A 24733-nucleotide genomic window follows, 5' to 3' on the forward strand; every position below is an offset into this window, starting at 1 on the left:
ACCGAGCGGCGGCCTCGGAGGCCGGGCGGCGGGGGGAGCCGGGCCGCGGACGTTCCGCTCGATGCGGTTCCGGCGCCCGCCCCCCGGCCCCGCACCGGCCCCGGCCCCCGCTCACCTGCACATGATCTCGTGGGTCAGCAGCACGCGGCACATCTCCGGGTTCTTGTCCTGGCCCTCGTAGACGATGGCCTGCGGGGTGGGGGCAAGCAGAGGCCGGGGTCAGGCGGGGCCCGCGGCCCGGGCGCCCGGCAGGTGCACCGCCCGCCGGGGGCGGCCTCTGCGGGCGGGCCTCCCGGCCTCCCCGCGCGGGGAGCGCTCGCCGCCGGCGCCCGGCCCCGGCATTGTGCACACCGGGGTCCCCGTCCGCGCGTCCGCGGGGCCCGGGCAGCGGGCAGGGCGGCGGGAGCCCCGGGGCCTCGCCCCCCGCCGTGGGGCCCGGCCGCCCGCGCCGGGCCGCACGGGGTCGCCCCGCTCCGGGCGTGGCGCGGCGCCCGCCGAGGCCCGGCCCGCGCGGCCACGTGCTCCCGCCCGCGGGGCCCGGGGCGCGCGCCGAGGGCCGCCCGGCGTGGAGGCGGAAGCCGCCAACGACCGTTTTTCTCGGGTAAAAAGGCGGCGTTTGCGCGCGCGCCCGGGCGGCTGCGAGCCGAGGCCCCGCCAGATGGTGCGGCCCGCGGCGGCCCGGCCCCGCCGCCCGGGGATAAGCGGAGCGAAGGCCGCGGGCGCGGGGCCGCGCGTCCCCTCCCCACGGAGGGGGGCGGCCCTCGCCCCCACCCCGAGACCAGCCGGAAACGACATCCAACCTCCCCGGCACCTTCCCGCACTCCCGGGCAGACAAAGCCCGGCCTGGCGGGCGCCCGGGGCCTCGCCCCGGCCTCCGGCCCAGCCCGGCGCGCCCCGAGCCGCAGAGCTGAGCGGTGCCCCGCGGGGCGCCGGGCGCGCGGCCCGCCCCGGCCCGCCCAGGAGCCCGCGCGGGTATCTGATTTATTCTTTATTTTGTAGCATAAACAGAAATCCATAAGCTGTCGGTTCAGCGCCATTGACTCTTTGATCCGTTACGGGGCTGTTTCTTCCCTTTTCTACCCTCCGTGCCCGTCCGCGCGGGATTAAATGCTGCCTTCTCTGCCCTGTGCGGCGCTGCCACGGGGCCAGGCTACGCGGACGGTGAAAGTACCCTCTACCCGAGCCCCCCCTCCCGCTCCCGCCTAACTTAGACTAGGGTGAGTCCGAAAACGTCCGGCCCTGCCACACACAAAGGGAAGCGCGGCAGCCGAGCCGCAGGCTCGTGCAGAGCCGGTGAGGAGTGACCGCGGGGCACGCCGCCAGCCTGGGTCGCAGAGCCGGGTTTACCTGTCGGATCCGCTCCCCCGCCGGAGAGAGCCGCGCGCGCTCCCCGTGGCGTCGGACCTCGAGCCCGACGCCCCGGCGGCCTAGGCCAGGCCAACTTTTCCAAAGAGAAATGGAACGTGCCAGCTAACCGCACGCAGAGACGAGAGGTGTGCGTGCCCTGGCCGGGAAGCGGGGACCCCCTTCGCTGGGCTCACGCTTCTCAAAGTTCGCCTCCAAAACGAAGACGCTACTTTCATTTCTAAGGGTGAGAGCCTGCTTGTGAGTACACTCGAAATCCAGCGGGGCTGCGGGGACTTCATCTATCCTCTGGACCTGTGCCCCGGCCCAACTCCACTTCAAGAGAGTGGGAGCCATGTCTTTAAAGTGATTTTTAAACCAAACAAACAAACAAACAAAAAACAATACCCAGCACAACACAGCCGGAGACCGACTGTCCAATGTCAAAAGGCAATGAAGCGGTTTCTGCACTTAATCACATTACTGATAGCCAATAGTTATCATCGGAAAAGTTGACCAAGACAGGTTAAATAATTTAATAAGGAACTGCTTGTAATTATGTTATTTACAAGGTATGACAGAGGCTGGGAGAGGGAGCTGAGCAGTGGATGGTTTGAGTGACCCCTGGAGCTCAGAGTTTGAATTATGGAGATGGGGGGCTGAGAGGTGAAGATGGACTAGAGGAGAACAAGGTGACTTTTCACCCCAACACATTTAACTTTTAAATCCAAATAAACGTCTCGTGTTACTAGACCATCACCCTGGGAAGGAGGGGGAAAAATGAACTAATCAAGCCTGACTCAGTGAGCTTTGGGAAGAAGTTAGTTGCCTTTGTTAGAGTGAAAAAAATAAAATCAATGCAATGATTCCAAGCAGAGAAACATTTAAAAAAATAAACAAGGGGGGAATCTTGAAATTTTTCTGTCAAATATTAATTACTATAATTAATTTAGACAGAATTTGATTCCAATCACAAGTCGTTTAATAAAGCATATAGGTCCTGTTCTAATGACAGCATAAACTATTGCTCCAATCGCTCCATTTATTCCAATAAATATGGAATTCTCATTAGCATGTCAAGGAAGCTAAATGAAAAACAAATACAAGAGATCCATTTCTCTCTCTCTCTCTCTCTCTCTCTCTCTCTCTCTCTCTCTCTCTCTCTCTCTCTCTCTCTCTCTCTCTCTCTCTCTCTCTTTCTCTCTCTCTACCCCAGGACAACCCCAGCTTAGCAGCTTAAAAAAAAAAAGCAAGTGCAAGGCATAAACTTTCTCACCTGTTTGGTCATTGAATCTATGAGGCGAACATACAGATCCTGCTCGGTTCTGACTCCTGCAAAACACAGAGACAAATTCTCAACGGGGTTTGCGCTGCCCCTCAGGAAGGACACAGCCCGGGTTAGTTGGTGACCGCCGCCTCCGCGCTGCAGCGAAACTTGGGCAATCCCTCCGAGAGGGGTGAGAGGCCAGGCACGTCTCACTTTTTTTTTTCTTAATTAAGAGGCTCGAAGCATTGTGCCAGGCACCAAACAGGCTGCCTAGGGCTGCTGGGCCCGTGCGGTCCTTTATTTTTTGGTGAAAAAGAGAATGCACCCAATGCAAACAGAGTCCAAACTGCCCTTTTCCATCGCCTCCCAGGGAAGCGTGTCTTTAAACCCGGCCCGGGCAGGGAGTCGGGCTGGGTCGGGGGCGCTGCCCCATCCCCGTGATTAACATTAATTTGCAACATTGAAAAAAGTCACTTAAAAGTGCTGTTTTGCAGGAGCCCGTATCGATCCTCGTTTTACCTTCTACTTGAAGGCCCACCGGTTAATCATGTGAAGTGCCATCGACTTATCGATCGTTTATGTTTTGTTTTCCTTCTATGCCACGAGAAGATTTCGTGTTTACATCCGTGTCATTTTAGTCTCGCCATCTTTAGGTCGGGCCGGGGCGGGGGCCGGCGGCGGGCGGCGGCCGGGTCACTCACCGTTACTGTACAGCAGCTGGAGCTTGTAGTGGATGCCGTTGTTGGTTTTCTCGTTGTTTGGCTCCTGAAAGCAACGGTACAGGATTGCGTTTAGTGCGGCGGCGGCGAGGCCCCCCCGCGCTCGGCCGCCCTCCGCCTCGGAGCGGGCAGGCAGGCGTGCGCGAGGCCCCGGGGCCTCCCGCAGGGCAGGCCGGGGCTCCCGGCGGCGCGGCGCGGAGCCTCTCCCGCCGGCGGCCCCGCCGGTGTGCGGGGCGCGGAGAAGTTGCTGGGCGGTGGCCGCACGTGGCGGCGGGGCGGGCACGCGGGGGCGGCGGGGCGCGCGGAGGGGTGCGCGGGCGGCCCCGCCGAGCCGCGCCGGCCCCGCGCGCCGCGGGCGCAGGCCGAGGCCCGGGTCGCGAGCGCACTTACTTTCTCTTTCTCCACAAAGTCCACGAAGGCGGTGCGCTCGATCTCCACCGGCTGCCCCTGCCTGTCGTACAGCGCCAGCACGAAGTGGAAGAAATTGGACTTCCGGAGGTTGGAGGGCGGCTGCTTCTCGAAGTGCGCCCGCGCCAGCCCCACGCCGCTGCGGGAGGAAAGAGACAGCGGCCGGGTGAGCGGCGCCGGCCGGCGGCGGCGGCGGCGGCGGCGGCGGCGGGGGCCGGGCCGGGCCCGGGGCGCGCGGGCGCGGCCGGTACGTACCTCTGGGCGGCCGTGTTGGCGTCCACCACGCCCGCCGTGTGCATCCACGAGCGCACCGGGTTCATGCCGCTGCCCAGCGGCTCCTCCTTCATGGTCGTCCCCCCGCGCGGAATGTTCTCCTGAATCCCAAACATGAACACTGCTGGCGGCGGCCGCGGCTCCCGGCCGAAAGCGCGTCCGCGGTCGGTCGGCGGCGCTCGGGGCTCGGCGGCCGGCGGCTGCCCTGGCCGCCCTCGCCCGGCTCGGCGCCCGCGGTCCGGCCCCGCCGCCGGCTTCAGCCCGTCCCGGGCAGGCGCCGCATGCACCAGCGGCCAGCGCTCGTCCGGGCGGCCGGGGGCGCGGCGGCGGCGGCGGAGGCTCCACCGGCGGCGGCTTCGGAGGAGCGGGACGCGGCGGCCGGGCCGGGCGGAGGCGGAGCGGGACGCGGCGGCCGGGCCGGGCGGAGGCGGAGCGGGACGCGGCGGCCGGCGGAGCTTGTTGTTGTTGTTGTTTGCAGGCGGCTCAACGTGGTGTCATCCTAGCCGGGCGGCGTCCGCGGCTGCAGGACACGGCGGGGTCGCCCGCTTCTGGCGCGGCCCGCCTGCTCCAAAGACAAATAAACGGGCAGTGAGTGGCGAGGCGCAGTCCCGGGCGCAGGCGGGGCGCGGCGGGGCCTGGAGCGGCGCGCGCAGCGGACGGAGGCGCACAAAACTCAGCCCTCTCTCCCCGAGGAATGGACCCTTTCCCGGGAGCCAAAACTCGAAGCCCCCGGGAGCGGCGCTGTCAGAGGGTGACGTCGGGGGGCGGCGCCTGCGCCATATATGGGAGCGGCCGCCCCTCGCCGCGCCCCTCGCCGCCGCCGCCGCCGCCGCGCGCGCCGACTGACTGCCTGACGGCGCCGCGAGCCAGCCCGAGCCCCGCGAGCCCCGCGAGCCCCGCCGCCCGCGGCCACGCCGCGCGCCGCGGCTCCCGCTCGGAGCCCCGGTCACGCGGAAGGCAGCGGTGCGGCCCGGCCCCCGTCACGCCGCCCCACACACAAACGTGCCACACAGCCGCCGCCCGGGGCCCCCGGGGCCCGAGTGCATGCCATAAATGCACGGGGCCGGGCGCCCCACAGGGAACCCGGGGACGAGGCGCCGAGCCCGTGGGGAGGAACCCCGGGAAGGGGCGGACGGCGGGGACAGTGCCCGGCCCTCCCCTCCGCATCCCGAGCCCGAGCCCCGCGCCGCGCAGCCTGACTCCCAGGCAGACCTGGGGCGGCTGCGGGCCCACCGGCCCCCCGTCTAGCCCCGCCGGGAGCCCCGGGCGGCGAGCGCCCGGCCCGGGATCCACGTCGGAGGCAGCGTCCTCCGTCACTCGCTCCCTCTCCCTCCCGGTGGCCGCCAGAGTCCCGGGTTCCCGGCCCGTCCTGCCGCGCGGCGGGGACAAAGGAGGCCACGGCCTCCGCGCCGACGGGAACGAGGCCGGCCGGCCCAGGGCGCCGGCTCTGGTGTCCGGAGTCGCGCCCTGCGCCCAGGCCGGACCTTCCCGGTGGCCCTCGCTGGAAACGCGGAGCGGGCGCCAGGGGCGCCGGCCCCGGGCCGGGGGGGGCGGCGCACGGCTTCCGACCGGGCTTCGAGGGGTCCGGGAGGGCGGCGCGGGGCCGGGCGGCCCAGCTCCCGCCGCCGGCCGGGGCGCAGCGCCAGACGCACGGCCCGCCCAACGGACGTCGGCTCCGCGCGAGGCGGAGACCCAGGGGACGCCCGGGAGGTGTCCCGCACACTTTCCTGCCGGGAGAAGCCAGGCCCTTGCGAGTCGAGGCGGGGAGGAAATAGCTTTCGGGGCGCGAGTGCCGTGGGGCCGCTTCCTCCCGCCGGGCCTGGGCAGCACTGCCTTCTTTTTAGTGGTGTGGCGGCGTGTATACGTTAATATTTTAATTAATCGGGAAAATCGAAGTCCGACTTAGGCTGTCTGGGGACACTCCCCGCGCCTCTTGGAAGGGGTTAGAGAAGAGATGTGCTGGAAAGCAATCTATTTTGCTGGTGTTGGGGTTAATGACTATTGCCAAAGATAAGTGAATTATCAAAGCTGTTGCGCCAGTCCTATCTCAAAATCCATTACGGGGCCGGCCGTCTAATTAAATACGTAAGTATAATAAAATCATATTTTATGACTATTTGAGGGTAATGAGATTAGTCTTTAGAAGCGATCGCCACATATTAAAGATGCCACTGTCTATAGAATGTTAATAACCTTAAATCAAAGTGTATGGAAACTATTCACGATAAATTAAAAGAAAATTTCGGTATTCCTCATAAGCCGGCACTTCCCACTCACGGCAGACCTGTGTGCAGGAGGTAACACTTTCTTTGAGGAGGGATCACGGAGGAGGAAAGTTGCCCAGGGGTGGAGAGTGGGGTTGGGAAAGGCTTTGTCTCCTTGTGCTCCGAGGCTCGGTGCTCGCGGGGGACTCAGGGAGGCTCATGGTGGGGGCCAGGGTGATAAGTCAGAATATGCAAAGTGTCTTTTAGGGAAAGATGATGTTGGGAACAGAAAACAATGCTGCTTTTGTGGTCCACTTCCTCTCGTGTCCAGCCTGGGCTGGAGGTACCCTGTCCTCATGTGCGGGGGAAGTATCATGCTTAAAATCATTTACAGTATCTTTAATTCAGATTACACGCGCCAAGGCGATTTAAATCTGATTACCAAATTAGAAGGTTTAAAAACAAATCCTTCTAAATCTGATACTGTTGACTAAAGAGGGAAAAAAAAAGTTCTATAAGCTCATCACATAAGGTAACGATCCTGCCCCAGAAAGAAAAGGGGTTTTAAACCTTTTTGACAACAAATGCAGCTGCCCCACTATTTTGGACGATATTAAGCGAAAATGAATGCAAATCTGTGTTCAGCAGCCATCTGGCCCGAAATGGGAGAATCAGCTGCTCTCACAACAGGCTCGGAGGCTGAATCCATTTCAGCTCATTTTCTAGATCATCTGGTCCCGCACCCAAAGCGTGGAAAATACGGTCTTTATCATTCACCAACTTTATCTTTTTTGTCACTTACTGCAGGCTCTGGGAGCACAGGGCTCACGGGCCGAGCCTCCGCCCCGGCCTACTGCGGAGGGGTCTGAGCGCGCAGCCCACCCCACGCCACCCCCAGACTTCCCATGTGGCGCGGGGGTGAGGGGGGAGAGGGGCAGAGCACCCAAGCCAGAGATGGGGGAGGAGGCCGCTAGTTAGTGTCCAGGGAGAAGCCGGGCGGCGCGTCCCCGGCCGCCTCCTCCCCCCGGGAGCCCGGCCCCCCGCCCCTGGCCGGTTCCGGGCAACGCTGGGGCGGAAGTGGTGCCTGGGAAGCAGCGGCTACTTTGGAAGTTGAGCGTGCGCACCGCGCCCGGAGCGCAGCCAGGGGCCCGGCCGGGCGGAGCGTGGCCTTCGCTGGGGCTCCCGGAGCCGCGGGGGCGGCGACCACGGCTCCTCCGGCTCCTCCAGGCCTCGCGCCCAACGCGATTTGCACGGGTGGCCCTCGCCGTCGCCTCCGCCGCCGCCTCGGAGGGTGGGAAGTGTTCCTTTTGTGCGCATTTACGGGGAGAGGCTTCAATGAGCCCCCTCGCATTTGCATTTAAATAGCGGCATCGAGCGCTTCGCGTGCCACACACCAGTGGGCTCCCAGATGTCGAGCCGGAGTCAGTCAGATGGCCAGTGCCCAGCTGTCCTCCCCACGTCGTGCCGAAGCAGGCAGTGACCTTAAAGAGACAGCGACGGCAGCTCCCCGCTCCCCGCTCCGGGCAGGGCGCGAGGAGGCCAAGCCTGGCCGAGCAGGCCACCCTCCCGGGGCCCGCGCCCGGCCCGCCTTCCTGCCCAGCCACCCCGCGCCCCAGCCGTGGCCTGCGCTCCTGCCCGCTGCCCGGGGAGGGTGGTTCAGGGATCGCCCCACGACACTCCCCCCCCCCAGCTCTTCAGTCCTGCCAGGCCGGAGGTGCAAGGCCTGGGAGGAGCACGCTTGGCTGGGGACGGATTCGGAAACTTTAGCCAACTTGGGGGACAAGAGCCCCTCGTGGAGCCGGCCGCGGCCCAGCGTCGGGGCACCCCGTTCACCAAGCCCCCCGAGCCAGCCTCCCTGCCACCCTTCTGAAGAGAAACTTCATGTTCTGCCCCAGCAGGGATTCCCCGAGCACCTGAGGGCTGGGTAGGCTCTGCCCAAGGGGGCGCCCTCCGGGGATCCACGGCCACCCACGGGCCTCCAAGCACCAGGCCTTGGGCAAAGGGTGGAAAGCAATCCACTCAGGCCCACGTCTGGTTCCCGCCCCGCGTGGCAAGCGCGGCCGTCTCCAAGTCCTTGGGTCTTGGAGCCCAGGGATCACGCGCAAAACGAGGCGACCTGGGCCTCCAGCCCACTCCAGCCTGGCAGGGCTTTGAAACCGTCTGAAAGGAGAGCGCTGCTCTGACACTGCGCCCCGGGATGTCGGAGGGAATGGAGGAGGCGCACCCAGAAAATCCCTGACACCTCCCCCCCCCCCAAGAATAAGAATAAGGCGGAACTGCCGCGCTCCGGCAGACCCTGCCCAACACGGGTAGGGGATCAGGCCCTACGCGCCCGGGCTCACGGGGTCACTGTCACCAGCAGGGAGAGAGAAATGGAAGCCGGAGCTGTACACACAGGCATCCCCCACCTGTTCAACTGAGCGCCAGCTAGGTTCGGTGGTTCCCGCGGGACCTTCGCGCCCTCCCTCCGCAGAGAAAGGGAAACGGAAGCCAGGGCGCCCCCGGGAGGCCGCTGACCTGCCCGAACCCGAAGGCAAAAACCGTGGGCATCAGCCCCGCGCACGTGGGGTTGGAGACTGGAAGCCTGGTGGGGTTCACGAGTGAAAAGTGACCACTGGGGAGCTGAGGGCTCCCGGTTTTGCGCAGCGCCCTCCCCCAGTGTTGACTGCGCTGCCGAGGTTTCCGACGCCCGACCCCGGGCCTGCGGCGCGCGCCTGGTTCCCGAGAGTGCCGGCGGCGCCTCCCGCCAGGGCAGCCAAGTTTGACAAACAGCGCCTCCTGGGGTGGGGAGAGGGAGGTGCCGCGCGCCGGGCGAGCCGCGCCACCGCCGGCTCCCGGCTGCGGCCGACCCGGCTCTCGCGGACCCCACCGCCCTCGGCGGCCAGGTAGGAGCCCCGAGCGCCGCCCGGCCCCAATTGTTGCACACGTGCACCCGCGGGAACGCCGCGTCCCGCACCAGGCCTGCGTGGCGAGCGCCGCGCGCGCGCAGAGCTGAGGAGAACGAGCGCTCCAAGTGCCCACGGACACGCGGGGCGGCGGACACCACCGCGAAACAGCTCCTCCGTCTCGCTGGAAACCCAGGGCTCTTCGAGTGGGGCCGAAATTCACGCCCAGATCCACGCGCTCGGATCCAGCGACATGCAAACCCGGAGAGAAAACCGCGTCGCCTCCTGGCCTTACTTTTCCTGGGGTTCCTGAGGTCACGGTGCTGCCCCCGCCGCGCCGAGCTAGCCCGGGCCGGTCCGTTCTAGAACAAGGATCCCAAATCAAACTCGGGCTTTTCCCAGCGCATCGTGCAACCTTAAAGGTCGCTCTTTGGTTTAAGAAAAAGAAGGGGGGGAAAACTGCTTGGAAGAAGCGACCAGGCTCTGAACGACAGCCGGGGCGTCGCCGGGTCTCCCAGACCCGGAGAGGAGCCGCGGCGCGCCTGGGGTTTGCCGAGCCGTGAGCTGCGTTCGGCGGCGCCCAGGACCAGCGGGAGCCGGCTCCGGGGACGACGGTTCCACGCCGCCCGCCCCCTCCAGTTTACAGAGCAAACTTTCCCCAGAGAAGTTTCTCGATCGAATGGCACAAAGTGTGCCAATCGACACTTCCATAGACCCGAACTGTACAAACATGGATCGATCAGATAATTTCAAATATTATAATTGGCTTTAATTAAACACACTGCGTTCTAATTAACTCTGAAATTTTAGCATGCTTTGGGCCACTGGTGTCTGATTTGATATTGTCAGTCCAGATGTCCTAATAAAATTCAATCCTCCACTCAAGACTTCAATATTCACTCAGAACAAAATGCAAATTAAATGTAAAACCTAAAGTATCGCCAAAGGTATAATCAAGAAAGGTGTCTCAAAACTTCTCACTTTTTATTACGCGCTAGTTTAAAAATGCAGATTACATCCTAACAAGACCTCTCCAGCACGCCCTCGGTCTTAACTCCTTCCTGGACGGGCACGGAGTGCCCTGCCATTGGCTCGAGGGCGGACAGATGCCCTGGCCCGGAAGCCGAACGTCGGCACAAGGTTGCCAACACAGGATTCGGTGTGAAGCGCCAGCTCCCCAGCCCGGGCGTCGAGGCGGCAGTGGCCGGAGAGGGGTGGCCGGGTCGCTGCGCAACGACGCTCTCACGCTCCGCTATCTCCCCCCCCCCATCCCCTCGGCGCGCCTTGAACACACCACGGGCCCGGCGCGCACGAGGGGGGAGGCGGGCGCCCAGGGAGCCGAGTCCTCCAGTTGCGGGGGAAGGGGACGCACGGGGCCCCTGCTCCCATCCGGGCCCAACTCGCTTCTGGTCGAGGCAGCCCGAGCCCCTCCGGGCCGCCGTCACGAGACTTCCCGGGGATCCGAGCCCCCGGGTGGCGCGGCCCCGCGCGCGGCCGCGAGGTCGGCGCCCCCGGGAGGGCCGCGCAGTGGGGGACGCGGTCCGCGCGCCCGTCGGCCAGCGACTCCGGGCTTTCCCAACTCCGAGGAGCTGCTAAGTGCGCCGAGCGGGAGGAGTCCGGCGACGAGGCGGCGACCCCCGCGCCAAGCACGTGTCCGTTTCCCATACTAATGTACTCGCTTAAAGCCGTCGCTAATTTAACTTTCAGCGCGGAGATTTGCATTTTCTTTCGGATATTGAAATGAAGAGGAAGCCGCTGGGCGGCGAGGCTGCTCGGGGCATCGCTCCGGGCCGTGCAGAAATAAAAACACATAAGAAAGGCAGGAGGAACGCGGCGGCTTCTCTGCTAGACTATTAATAAGCAATTTGTCCCGCTGAAATTTACATTGCAAAGCGGCGCGCGGGCCGGCGGCCGGGCGGCGGGGCCTGCGCGGGCCCGGGCGGGCGCTCGCGCGCGCAGGCGGGGACGGCCTCCGGCCCGCGGGGCCGCCCTCCGCGGCGAGCCGCCCGCAGCTTTCCACTTGGCGATCTTCCCCGCCGGTCCAGCGCTCGGCCCCTCCCGGGGCTGCACGCGGGGGTCCTCCCCCCGCTTCCCCCTCCTCGCGGCCACGCGCCAGGGAAGGAGGCCGAGGCGGGGAGCACGGGAGGAGGGGCCCGCGGGGGTCCCTGGAACCCGCGGAGCCCCCTTTGCGTCCCCCGCCGCCCCTCCGACCTTCAAACGAAAGCGACCACCGCACGCGTGGTCTCTGCGGTGCTCAGCCGCGCGCCCCTAGGTCCGAGTGGACCGCAAGTGCGGAACCCCGCGCCCCCGCGCCAGCCCCGCCCGCGCGCCGCCCGGCAAAGCCAAGGCTCCGAGCCTAGCGTGGGGCCAGGGCGCCATCTACGGGCGCCGCGCGGCGCGGAGGCCGCTCCGCCTCCCGCCGCCGCCGCCGCCCCGCGCGCCGCCCCGCGCACCGCTGGGCTCGCCGCTTACCGCGATCCCGGGCCGCGGGCCGCCAGCGGCACGCGCCTCCGAACACCGTCCCAACTTCGCCGACCGCGACTCCCGGGCGCGGCTCCCGTGCGCGGGACGGCGAGGCGCGACGCGCAAAGATAACGCGGTTTGATTTGTTAGTCTAACTCGGCGACTCGAGACTCGACGTCCCCAAGGCCCAGCGAGCTCTGCCCCTTTATTTATTTTTATTAAAACATCAATCTGCGCCGGAGCTGGGTGAACTCGGTTTCACCTGGAGCACATAAAATTCCCCATACCGCAGAAATGAGCACCTGCCGTAAATCAGCGCGATTCCTGACACATCGATCAATGTTTGGTTGTTAATCCGAAAGGAGGACTTTTAATTGCTCCCCGCGTCCGCGTCCGAGCGCCCAGGCGTCCCGACCTTCCCCCACCCCCGCGCCCTCCTCGGGTCCCGCTTCGGTGCGGGGCCAGGGCGGGTGCGGGGGGTCTGCCCCGTCTCCACGCAGTCCTGCGGGAAAGCTGCGGGGACACCCACGGACCCGCCGCCCTCCTCCCTGGCCGCCACGGCCAAAGTTCACGGAGAGGCCCTGGCCTCCGCGCGCCCAGCCCCGCCGCCCCGCCGCCCGCGGGCGCCAGGTGCCAAGTTCAACTTTGCGGCCGCTGCCCGCGGGGGCCGCGCGGCGGGGGAGAGCGGGCGACGGGCGCCCCCGACGGGCCCGCGAGCCGCCCCGCGCGCCGGCCTACCTGTGCTGATCACTCGACGGACCGGCGACGTCGCGCGCGCGCCGGCCGCGAGGTGTCAGCGGCGCCGGCGGCGGGCCCGGAGGTGTGCGGCCCCGCGCCTTCCCACGTTCCCACCTCCCGCCCTCCCCGGAGAGCCCACGGGCCGCGCCGCGAGCGCGCCAGTGCGCACGCGCCGCCGCGCTGCCTTCCACCGCGGGCGGCGGCTCGGGCAGCGGGCGGGGGCCGAGCCGGGCTGGAGGAAGTGCCCGCAGGCGGCCCCGCGGCCCACCCGCCACGGCACCCCGCGGCCGCAGCTGCAGCCCGGGCTGGACACCTGGGGGTGGGCGGGAGGGGGTCCGCAGGGACCCGCGAGCCCGCCTTCCTCCCGGGCGATGGCCCAGACACCCACCTGGGCCGAGAGCGCGTGTCAGAGGCCAGGGCCCCAAAGAGCTCCAAGCTGGGTCCACGCCTGCGGGCCAGAGGTGGGGGGAGGGGGCTCTGTGTAGAGTGGGGAAGAACTTTCTCCCCCACCCCCAACACACACACTACTGATTGAATGAGGCGCTCTGCGCAAGGCCCGGTGGCAGGCCAGATGAAATGGAGAGAGGCCAGAGGTCGTCTGCAAAGAGCCGGGATTTCCCACAGCCCGCTGTGGAAGAGAATACCTGTTCTGCCTTCTCCAAGCAAGCTCGGACATTAGGGCGTGCCCAGCGCCCTGGGGCCAGGGCCCGCCTTTGGTGTCCTCTGCAAAGAACTAAGGGGCAAACACGTCTAAGCGCATGGCGAAGCAAGAACGGGAGTCAGGCCGGACAGGGCGCTGTCCTGACCTCTTGGCCCACTCCTGCACAGGAAGACTGGAAGTGGCTCTGGGCTCCTGCCCTACAGCTGCGCCTTCGTTCTCGCCGAGAATCTGACACTTTCTCCTCCAGATTCTCATCCGTGGGTTCCTCCCAGACCTAAGTGCCATGTAGACCCCTAAACAAACCGACTTCCTAAGCCAAGAACAGAGCATGCAGTGGTGGGAATGGTCCAGCTCCCGGTGCTGGGCTTGGGTCTGAGCACTCGTCCATCCATTGCTTTTCCTTGCCTGCCCCTGCTCCCTGCTCCTGGCTGTTTTGTTCTATTTCAACCTTTTCTAGTGAAAGTGAAATGTGCTGAATCATGAAATCTTACTGAAAGAGAGAAGTTATTTTTGGCCATTTATTTAGTAAAAAGCACTCTAGAGAATGCAACCCAGAAATGTACTTTATTATGATAGCTTAATGTAAGAAGAGAACTAAATAACGAATATTTCCCCTTTGTCATCTTCACTTGGGAATCATTTTTAATGTGAGCCAGCATGAAACCGTTTAGGCAATATACAATATTTTAAGACATAAAATTACCCATGTTTTTAATAGCAGCTAACATGGATTGAATGCTATGTGCCAGGCACTCAAGACAGATGCACGCTTGGTGAGGAGACATGCCACACATCTAGGACACTGGGCTCCACGGCCATTGTGGGCACGTGGCGACTGCACAGCTCCTGCACGGGTGTGATCTGTGAGCGAGGGAGGGGCAGGAAATGGTTTTCTTGTCTCCAAGCTCTTTGCACACACAGAGTTGCCGGGGACCTTTACTCAGCACTTTGGAAAATTGATGTAGAATGACTGGCCTGACTCATGGTGACCTGAGGACACTCCCGTCTCCAGCTCTCTGCTTGCTACGTCACCCACCTTGGCTCAGTCTTTCCTGTCCCCTCCCTCCAGGCTATAGTAGCCGGGACTCACCTCACGCTCTGCTTTGTCCCCTATCCTGGGTGGCTTCCAGCCTTACTTTTGGTGAGTGCTCAGGGACTGTTTTTGTTGTTGTTGTTGTTGTTTTGTTCTGTTTTCAGAATTAAAGAAGTGGTGAGTAAAAAATATGGGCACATAGATAATAATTTCTAACCCCAGGAGCTCGGAGAGGAATGGCATTGGTCACACGGGGACACTCAGTGACAACTTCACATACAAGTAAATTCCCTGGAAATAACCTCTCTGTCAAAGGCACAGGATGATTGCTAATGCATCCAACCTTTCTTCCACTAATATTCAGGTAGGCCAAGTTGGGACCTGTTAGCTGCAGCAGCGGTGAGCGAGCCCTGTCCACACGGAGCAGCGTGATCTAGTGGAGGGAGAGTGCTCCCTGAGGAAGGTGCTCTGTGGCACTCCTTTGCACTGGGAAAGGCTTAGGGAGATCTGGCGGGTCACGCCTGATTCTCTCGGGAACGTGAAAATCAACGTCCCTTTCTTCTGTCACTGTGCGTACACCAGTGTGCCTACAATAATGCCCTCAAACAGCAGTATCCAAACCTGCTCAGATCTCCGCTTCCATTGCTTCATCCGTAAGAAGCAGTGTGCCTGTGCTTCCACTAAGTAGTAAACACTGGAAGCACAAGACAGGTAGCAATTTGTTGTCCAGCAATCACAGCAATCACATAGTCCAAGGGACGAGCAGAGGTGAGACACCACCAACTCTCCACACGTCCCAACTTCCCCTTGGCTTTCAGAAGACGTCTGTGCCATTCGCAGGGTGCTGCGCTCTTTCTTGTGAAGCGTGGTTCCTGGCCCAGCACCTGCTTGTTGCCTTGGTCCTGTTTCTTCAGATCTAAGCACAGAGCTAGGCACAACACAGTGCTGAACAAATTGCCTGTGGAATTACAATGTAAAATCGGTTTTAAGAAAGTATTATGAAACCAAGCCCCGGTGGCTTATGCCTATAATCTTTTTATAAATATAATTGTATTGCTATTATTAAGGTGTTATACAGAGAGGTTACCATTTCACAAATCAAGTAAGGCATGTAGTTCTTTTCCAGACAATGCCACCCTTTCTTCGCTTTCCCATTATCCTCCCATCCTGTGCCCACACAGTGTCTACTAAATACTATGACTGCATTTGTTCACTCTTCTTCCCTTCCCTTCTGAGCCCCCCCTCCAGAAAAAGAAATACACACACACACACACACACACACACACACACACACACACACACACACAAAACATCATAAATAGCCCATGTTTGCGTTTCCTGGAACTTGCACCGGTAAATAGTATTTTTACATGTTCAGGAGAGTTACAACTTGGGGTTCCTACCCTACTGGTATCTTCCTTTGGTCTGACTGTTCACAGGCAGAGCCTGGAGCCGTGCTTTGGTTATCGTGTGCAGTTGTGTTTTAGATCTAACTTCCACATGTGAGAGAATACATGCAATGTTGTCTCTTTGAGCTTGGCTTACCTCACTTAGCACGACTTGTTCTAGGTCCATCCATTTTCCCTGAAAATCCCGTTATCTTATTCTTTCTAATGGATGGATAAAATTGCATGGCATATACATAGTGCATTTTGTTGATCCACTCCTCTTCATGTCTATAATCTTATCTACATCTTGTGGACCACAGTTTGGAAAAGTCTGTGAGACTCCATCTCAAAGGAAGAAGCAGAGCATGGTAGAGGACATCTATCACCCAACGTATAGCAAGAAGTGAAAAACAGAAGGAGGAGGATCTAGGGTACCCAGACAATACGTGAGACCCTATATTTAAAAATAATCCAGGCTGGTCGCCGGTGGCTCACGCCTGTAATCCTAGCTACTCAGGAAGCTGAGATCTGAGAATCACAGTTCAAAGCCAGGCAGGAAAGTCCATGAGACTCTAATCTCCAATGAAGCACCAGAAAACCAGAAGTGGCACTGTGGCTCAAGTGGCAGAGCATTCACCTTGAGCTCAGGGACAGTGCCCATGCCCAGAGTTCAAGCCCTACGACCAACCAAAAACAAACAAATAAAACAATCCAGTGCAAAAAGAGCCCGAGGCACGGCTCCATGGTAAAAGCCCTGCCTCGCAAAGCACAAGCCCTGAGTTCAAACCTCAGTTCAAACCCCCAAGAAATGTATTGTAGAAATTTCAAACAGCAAACACTGATTGATGATGTGGCAAGCCTCCGCGCCCTTCACCACCCGGTCATGCTCAGCCTCCTGCCATCTTGCCTTTTCGTGATCCTCTGCGGTTTGTTTCCCTGCACATAGGAAAATACTGCACATAGGAAAAGTGCAGTATTCTAAGCTCTAGATGTCATCCCCTGTGCCCAATGTGGCAGTCAGCCTCAGGCCCTCCTTTCTACCCCACTCCTCCAGCACTGACCGGGGAGGGGCCAGCTGGAGGACACTTCCCGTGGATTCTAAGAGCCTTGTCTGGCCCTGGTTCAGGGAAGCACCTGCCCACTTAGACTTTACAGCTCCTTCATGTGCTGGCTAAACCCTCTGGGCCACCAGTCTATCTGGTCCCCGGCCACACACATCCCCTTGGTGGGCAGCAGCCCCGGCACAATGCCCACCATGGAGTGGGACGCACCTGCTTTCTGTGCAGCACCACGGGTTCACCTGGTAATCAAGGACCTGTGGAAATCAGGCCAAACAGAGACTTTCCAAGAGCCGCAACCAAGGCTTCGGCGGTGGGGAAGGTGGCATTGAAGACTGCTGCCCCTGGAGAGCAATCTGAAGCAAGCCTTTGGCCAGAAGGGGAGGGAAAGAACAACAGATCAGGGCAGCAGTGTGCTGAGGATTCTCTGTGGAAACCACTCCGAGCTCCCACTCGCTGACGGACAGGCTGGAGGGGATGCCAACTTCAGGACCTGAACATGGGCGAAATGCCCCAGGGGCCCTGTAAGGCCACCGGCCAGGGCAGAGCCCGCAGACCTATGTTGGGCCTGGCTCCCACAGGTCCTTCTGTGTGGACAGAAGGGGAGACTGGGGGAGGCGGGGGGGCACAGCATGCTGCCCCTGGCCTCCACTCATACTGCCCGCACAGGGGGCTCAACCTCTGGCCTCCACCAACTTCTCTGTGTCTCAACTGCATAGGAGCCCCGAGTGCACGCCCCGAGCACAGCCCCCCCAACCCCCCCGGCTCAGGTCTACTTTATACACCCAGAGCGGTGACCCTCTCCATGCAGGTCCATGATGCTCTGAGGAGGTAGAGGCCACCAAAACATTCCTGTGGAAGAGGTGGGGCCTGGATGTGAGAGCCAGACACCCAGGAGAGCACCACACACCCCCTTTCTTAGGACATTAAATTTGTTCAGTAAGCATGATTTTCTCCACAATCAAGGAAAAACAAAATGAAGCGGTTTCCTTCCTATTAAAAACACGTAAAGGGCTGGGAAGGTGGCTCAGTGGTAGAGTGTTTGCCTTGCATGCCTGAGGCCCTGGGTTCGATTCCTCAGCACCACATAAGCAAAAAGAAAAAAGCCGGAAGTGGTGTTGTGGCTCAAGTGGTAGAGCGCTAGCCTTGAGCTGAAGAGCTGAGGGACAGCGCCCAGGCCCAGAGTTCAGGCCCCACGACCGGACCCAATAAATAAATAAATAAATAAATAAATAAATAAATAAATAAATAAATAAATATAAAAAACATGTAAAAGGAAAGGGAGGAAAGGGAAAAAAGAAAGAAGGAAAGTGAAGAAGGAAGAAAAGAAAGGAGAAAGGAAGGAAAGGAAAGAGGAAGAGAAGGAGGGAAGGCAGAGAGGGAGACAGGGAAGAAGGGAGGAGGGAAAGAGGAAAGTAAAGGAGGGAAGGGAAAAGGGAAAGAAAAAAGGTAAGAAAAAGAGAAGAGAGAGGAAAGAGGGAAAGAGGGAAAGAGGAAGAGGGAGGACTAGGCAGTATCTGGTTTTGCTCCCTAGATTTTGAAGATTAGTTGATTGTAGCAAGTAACACAATGTTGTTGATGACCAGCCTTAAATGGGCTAGAGAATGAAGAGTTCCCTAGACCAGAACATTCTGCTGAGAACCTCAGTGGACTGACTGCCTGTGCACAGAAAAAGGCCTCCAGGTGACGTTAAAATGCTCCTGCGTGTCCCCCTGAGGAAAAGCACCCTGCCCTCCGGGACCCTGCAGGTGAGGTTGAAGGGGCTTGCCCTTCCATCCATGAAGGGGAGCAAACAGCTCGGCTCACAAAGTAGAAAAGTGTTGGATGTTGAGTCCCAGTAGTACCTGGTGTAGTTACCAATGTGGGAATTACAGGAAAGTATGGAGACAAAAGCCAAGCCACTGCTTTTCCTGGCTTTTCTTTCTGCCTCAAACAACCTGGAAACAAGAACCGAAGTCAGCAGCCGTAAGTGCCTATGGTACAAAAGGAAAAACAAAACCAAACCAAAGCTCTGCTCTTTCTAACCCAAGGACAGGGACCGGAGCAGTGTAGTAAGGAGAAAACATTTGGAACATAGCGGCTGTGTTCCAGACAAATGCTACAGTGGCCACAGCCTATCCAAGGCAGCCAGGACCAAGTGGGGAGCCTAGCTTCTACCCGCAGGACACCGTAAGGAGGTCCCCTGCTCTGGACAGCCAGCGTGCTGCCTGAGGAGGCCTGGTGGAGAGAAGAGGCTTTTGTCACCACTATGGAAATGGGGGCTTGCTCCACTCCCCGGGGCCAGGAAGGGAGTTCCATCCCCCACCCCCTGCTCTTAGCCAGGGAGATGTCAGCAGGGCCCGGCTGGCAGCCAGACCACCCACCCCGCCCGGTAGCAATGCCACACGCCCTGCCCCGGCAATGACAAGGCAATTTCTCTCCTTCCTTACCAGAGCAGCTCCAGAGGAGACCAGCTGAACAGAAAGTTGAAATAAGATGCAGGGTCCCACAGTAATAGTAATCAAAATGTCCAGGTTTCCATCAAACATCATTTATCACAGCAAAAACCAGGATTCCAAATGGAAGGAAAAATGACGTCCAATAGATGTTGACACAGAGATGAAGAGCTATTAGAATACCGTGACAGATCTCACATTGCTTCTGACACAAAGAATATGTCCACAAACCATGGACACAGATGAAAAATTAGAAAAGCTCAAGAAACATGAAAGATACACAAATGAACAAAACAGAAAGTTTAGAAATGAAAAACGCCAAAACTGAAATAAAAACTGCAGTGAGTGGGCTCCACAGCAGAATAGAAGAGCCAGAGGAAAAGAATAGGTAAAGCTGAAAATGAGCCTAAAACAGAAGCTCAGTTCTAAAAAGTGCCTAGAGGGCCCCAACACATGCCAGATCATTACACAGACCTAACAGTCGCGTCACCCGAGTCCCAAGAGGAGGAGGGTGACACGGCTGGAAAACGACCCAGAGAAATAATACTTTCCAACCGCAGCAGAAAAGCAAAAGCCCACAAAATCAAGAAGCTGGGCAAGCCCCAAACACAATACAGAAACTCGCACCATGAACTCATCTCAAAGTAACCTCTAAAGACCAAAGGAAACACTGGGAGAGCAACAGCAGAGACTTGCTCCCGTCATTTGCTCACACAGTGTTCTGCCACTTGAGCCACGTTTCCAGCCTGGTTAATTGGAGATGGAAGTCTTACAGCCTTCTCTACCTAGGAAAACTTTGACTTATGAGCCTCCAGAGCTCAGCCTCCCTAATCACTAGCATTACAGACGTGAGCCACCAGCATACAGCAGGGAAAGGTGATCTTAACAACCATAGACTTCATACCTAAATCCACAGAAGTTCAAATGAACTAGCACAGCAATACTTAAAGTGAGGAAAAAGAATCATAACTCTAGAAAACATGCCGTGGGAAGTAAAGGCAGAATGAAGCTGTCCTCAAGTGAAGAACAGTTACCTGCTGGAACCTGTCCTGAAGAATCAATAAACCCGAAAGAAACCAAAGAAGCAAACTAGGAACTGAGAGGTAAACGCAGAAACCCAGTATGTAACATGAAACCCAAAAGAAAGCAGAGCAAATAAGCAGGGGAACGCAGGGGAAATGAGACGAGAAAGAGAAATGGAAATGAACTGCAAAAGGACAGAGTTGAAACCCACCATATCAAAAACCACAGGAAACACATGGGCTGAACACACCAATGGAGGCCAGCAGGATGGATTTTAAAACATGCTCAACAATTATAATGACAGAGGGAGGTTGAAAGTAAGAAGGATTTAAAAAACCCACATAAGCCAGGCGCTGTTGGCTCATACCTGTAATCCTAGTTACTCAGGAAGCTGAGATCTGAGGATCCCAGTTCAAAGCCAGCCCAGTCAGGAAAGTCTGTGAGACTCTTAGCTCTAATAACCGCTCAGAAAGCCGGAAGAGGCGCTGTGGCTCAAGCAATAGAGTGCTCACCTTGAGCTGAAGAGCTGAGGGACAGCACCCAGGCCCAGGGTTCAAGCCCCACTACTGACCAAAAAAAAAAAAAAAATCACAGATTTTACTCAAAATTAGGTAGTATTGGCTATATTAACATAAAAAAAAATTAGAAAATGACCGTGAGCAGTGAGGGTTGGAATAAAAGAGCTAATCCATAGAAGGTAACAGTGTGAAATAATTGTCAGCATAAAAAGACAGCTACCTATGGGCTGGGAAGGTGGCTCAGTGGTAGAGCGCTTGCCTTGCATGCCTGAGGCCCTGGGCTCGATTCCTCAGCACCACATAAGCAAAAAGAAAAAAGCCGGAAGTGGCGCTGTGGCTCAAGTGGTAGAGCGCTAGCCTTGAGCTGAAGAGCTGAGGGATAGCGCCCAGGCCCAGAGTTCAGGCCCCACGACCGGACCCAAAAAAAAAAAAAAAAAAAAAGACAGCTACCCAATGTGTGAAACAAAACCTGATTAACTAAAAGGAGAAAGAAACAGCATGTTAAAGGTTCCTATTTTTAGTATTTCTTCTCCAACCGTCGATAGAACAGTAAGAGGGACTGTGTATGGTGGTGTACACCTGTAATCCCAACACTTGGGAGGCTAAGGCAGGAGGTAAATTTGAGTCTAGTCTGAGCTATGGAATAGGATTCAGTCTCTGTGTGTTGGGACAGGAGGGGAAAACTGGGAGAGAGCAAGGGAAGGAGTAACATTGTTCCCAACGAAATGTACTCATTATCTGACTTACGTAACTATCACCCCTCTATACATCACCTTTATAATAACAATAAGAAAATTAACACACAGAAAAGATCCTGTCTCAAGGGAAAAAAATCACACAACAGACAAACAAAAGAACAATTAAAGGAAGAACCCAGCCATACCATTAACTAACAATCTGACACAATGAGGACCTAACCAACATTGATAGAACATTCTAGTTACTCGCAGTTTGTCCAAGCACCTGTGGACCACATAGCTATGCAGACAAAATGATCCACACTTTAAAACAGACCTGAACAATGTTAAAAGCAGCAAAGTCAAGGTTCTTTTCCCCTTCCCTCCCTCTTCTCCCTTTCCTTCCCTCCCTGCCACCTTCCCTTCCATTTCCTTTATTCTTCTTCGCTTTCAGCAGCAGTCCCCATCTGCTCATGGCATTGGGAAGTAGATGCTGTTTGAGAGCCCACAGCAGGACTGGACCGGTGTGGCAGCTGCACCCACACATGCTGCACCCCCTTGGCCCGTCCTGCCTCACTGTCCGGTGCTCCCAGGTGAAGCCCCTGACTCGGCCGGCCGCCCCGAGTTGTCGGCACTAGCTCCCTGGCCGCTGCCGTGCACAGGTGGTAGGAAACGTCTGTCTCTGGCAGACCTCCCGTGGCACATGTGGAGGATGCTCCGCAGAGGACCAGACCTTGTGGACCACTGGTTTGAACCGGTACCACTACGCTGCAGTGCAGGTGGAGCAGGGCCGGTGCGATGTGGCCGGAGCCTGGCCTCCCCTCTACCTCCGCCCTCTACCTCTGCCTCCCTCCTTTAAAGGCCCTGGCGACCATATTTAGGGTCCGCTTAGTCAGTCCAGGGCCATCTCCTGCCAGGCCTTTAACCACATTTGCGCACAGTCCTCATCCATATGCGGTAAGATCACAAGCTTCACTCTCTTAGGGTTACTCATTCCACTCCCTGTCCCTCCCCCTGTGCCCGCCCCGGCCCTGGCTCACCCCTTCACAGGTGACTCTGCCTTGGCCACACGGCTGTGGCACAGTGTTGTGCCCCAAGGGGCTGTGCACACAGTTCTGTCACACAAGCCCTTCGTGTCCCCTGACGACAGGTCTGCTGCACAGACTGTGCCTGATTTACTATAGTGTGCTGAAATGCCACAAGCTCCTGGCGCTTGGCTCACTGCTGGTGAGCCACTGCTGGTGGCTGAAGTGGATCTCTAGGAAGGCAATGAGTGGCCTGAAGGGTTTTTGGCACGCATCAGTAGCAGCGTCATCACTGGCTCTGTCCAAGGTAGGAAGACCTGGCATCTGGCCTTGAGCCCCTTATCCAATCCCTCTAAGCCTGGCTAGCAGGAGACATGAGGACTCCCAGGTTCCTGGTCTGAGCTAGGCCTGAGCCGCTCTGTCCTGTGGGGTGGCTTCCTGGGCCCAGCAATCTCCATGGACAGGGGCCCACGCCACAAGGTGGACAGTGGGATCCAGTCTTCCCAGGAGGTCCCAGGCCTGGGTTCCCAAGGCTGCAGGACCTGGGTCTGCAAGTCACTGCTTCTCCATCATCCTCCAGCCCTCCTGTGCAACGAGAGGCCAAATCTTCCACGGGCCAACCCTCAGCCAGAGACTAGGCCATCACTGTTGCTGCTCTGATGAAATAGCATAATCACCATTGATAGCGTACACTTCTGCACTCACAGAGCCTGCAGCATCTAACCATCCCTTCAGAGTCCAAAAGAACAGGCACTGCCCATTCAGCCACGGCCCACCTCCCCTTGTCTCCCTCTTCTCTCCCTCCCCATGCTCTTCCTTTCTCCCCTCCTGCGTTTCCCCCCCTCTCCTCCCCTCCTCCAGAGGACTTAGCTCAGGCCTCACACGCACCCAGCCATGCTAGCAGAGGGCTCCCCTTTGGGGAGATGCCGTGCAGGGAAAAGCACTGTACTTGGGAGGAGGCAGTCATCGGAGAGATGCAGTCACAGTTCAGTTCATTTTGCTCAGAGCCAGCAGTTTTCCAATCACTCGAACACAGCCGACAGGACGCTCGCTGTAGCCTCACAGGAAGGGTGACTCTTGCTGTCCTTTCTGTTGCCCTAGAAACCATGAGCGTGTGAGCATCTCCCAGACCTATGGCTGGCTCCCTGTCCCCAGAGGTCACGGCCTCTCCTCGTAACCCTGAGCAGAAATGCCTCTTCAGTTGAGGGTGGGCACAGCCTGGAGGCCCCCCTGCCATGGGGTGGTGGCCCTGGCTCTGGGATGCGACCAAGAGGTGCCAGGCCTGTCTCAGCGGCTCCATACCCTCTGTGGAGGAGATGCTGGGGCCGGAAAGGGGGAGCTGCCCGTGCCGCCCTGCTGGCGCACTAGGCTCAGCCAGTCCCTTTGCCCAGGCTGGGTCGCAAGGCCAGGGGTGGCCTCGGACACCTGCAGCTGGCAGTCTGGAGCCAGTCAGTCCGGCTGCCAGCAGAGGCAGTGCTGGAGGGTGGCCGTCCACGCAGGTGTGCGGGAATGTCCTCCTGCCTGCCCTCTGGCCAGGCTGGGAGCCCGGGCCAGGGGGCACATGGCATCGTAGCCATAAGGGTCATCAGACAGCCCCAGCACAGCTCCGCCTGGCCCCCAGCAGCTGGCCGCAGCGGCCTGATAAAGCTGCCCCCGCTGCAGTCTCTGCTGTCACGTGGGAAGAAGTTCACAGGGGCCAGCCAGGCTGTGAGCGGCAGCAAGGGCTCACCCTGTGATGCTGCCGCGCCCTCGAGTGGGGGCTCGGGAGCACAGACACGAACCAACCGTCAGCGGACGCAAGCTTTGGGGTCTTGCTCTGAAGTGACTTCACAGAAATAGAAGGGCTGGAGCCTGTGAGCGGGATTGCCCTGGGTCGGGACTGCACCTTCAGATCCTTCGGCCAGCCGGGGACAGGCTTGGTTGGCATGAGCTGCTGCCCCTTTGCTAGACCAGGTCCGACAGTGTCAGCACAGTGCCAGGGAGGCCGGGCCTGGAGACCTCCCTGCAGAGAGGATTCTGGGAGCTCAGCTGGACGTGTATGTGTCCTGGGCCCCGAGCCACACCATGGCTCCCGACTGTCCTGGCTGTTCAGGCCTTCGCCCGCCATGCCGGGCTGGCAGGCTTTCAGACAGATGGTAGCTGTCGTCCTTGGTGTGCGGGTATGCAGGTAGAGGGAGTGGGGCTCTGCCTGACAGGACAGGAGCTGCCACGGGTCTCCGCCAGACTCCAAGGGCCGGAGCTTCCTTGGCCTTACGCTTCTCCATGCCCATGAGCAGTACTTCCTCTGTCTTTCCTGGGAGCAGCGGGCCTGTCAGCCACTCACGTCTCAATAGGAATTTGTTTTCCCTACACAGGCCTTCTTTAAACATGACTCTACTCATGCCAGGCCCAAGCCTGTTTGAACTCTGAGGCTCTGATGCCTGCAACTGAAATTTTGCTCCACTGGTGTCAGCCTGTGTAATATCAGGACATCAAGGACTCCGGAGATAGCTCTAAGACAATCAGATAGACAGACAGACGGACAGATGGTCTGATCAGCAACAGACTCTATACCAGCCACAGTGAAGATAAGAAAACAACGGAGCTAAACTTCAGAGCTACATGAAGAGTTTTT

At 59.1% G+C, this 24733-nt stretch overlaps 2 protein-coding genes across 10 annotated transcripts in view; one reads left to right on the top strand and one right to left on the bottom strand.

Moving 5' to 3' along the window:
- Positions 1 to 4127, bottom strand: part of Ebf3 (EBF transcription factor 3) — a 120509-nt gene extending 116382 nt beyond the window's left edge. For all 9 annotated transcript variants that reach the window (XM_070011349.1, XM_070011347.1, XM_070011345.1 and 6 more), the window contains exons 1-5: positions 3994 to 4127; positions 3721 to 3877; positions 3313 to 3376; positions 2621 to 2676; positions 116 to 189 (exon numbers count right to left, since the gene is read on the bottom strand). In XM_070011349.1, coding sequence (XP_069867450.1) covers positions 116 to 189; positions 2621 to 2676; positions 3313 to 3376; positions 3721 to 3877; positions 3994 to 4127 — 485 coding nt within the window. The remainder of the gene's footprint in view (positions 1 to 115; positions 190 to 2620; positions 2677 to 3312; positions 3377 to 3720; positions 3878 to 3993) is intronic.
- Positions 4128 to 4705: 578 nt separating this feature from the next.
- On the top strand, positions 4706 to 23958 carry LOC138819835 (collagen, type I, alpha 1b-like). Its single transcript, XM_070011401.1, has 9 exons — positions 4706 to 5721; positions 7581 to 7636; positions 8689 to 8757; positions 8875 to 9100; positions 10520 to 10739; positions 11373 to 11699; positions 12064 to 12620; positions 13130 to 13219; positions 23511 to 23958. The coding sequence occupies exons 1-9, from the start codon at positions 4706 to 4708 to the stop codon at positions 23956 to 23958; spliced, it is 3009 nt and encodes a 1002-aa protein (XP_069867502.1).
- The last annotated feature ends 775 nt before the right edge of the window (positions 23959 to 24733 follow it).

Source organism: Dipodomys merriami, unplaced genomic scaffold (genome assembly GCF_024711535.1).
Source record: "Dipodomys merriami isolate MVZ:Mamm:240054 unplaced genomic scaffold, mDipMer1.0.p SCAF_82, whole genome shotgun sequence".
Classification (NCBI taxonomy): Eukaryota; Metazoa; Chordata; class Mammalia; order Rodentia; family Heteromyidae; genus Dipodomys; species Dipodomys merriami.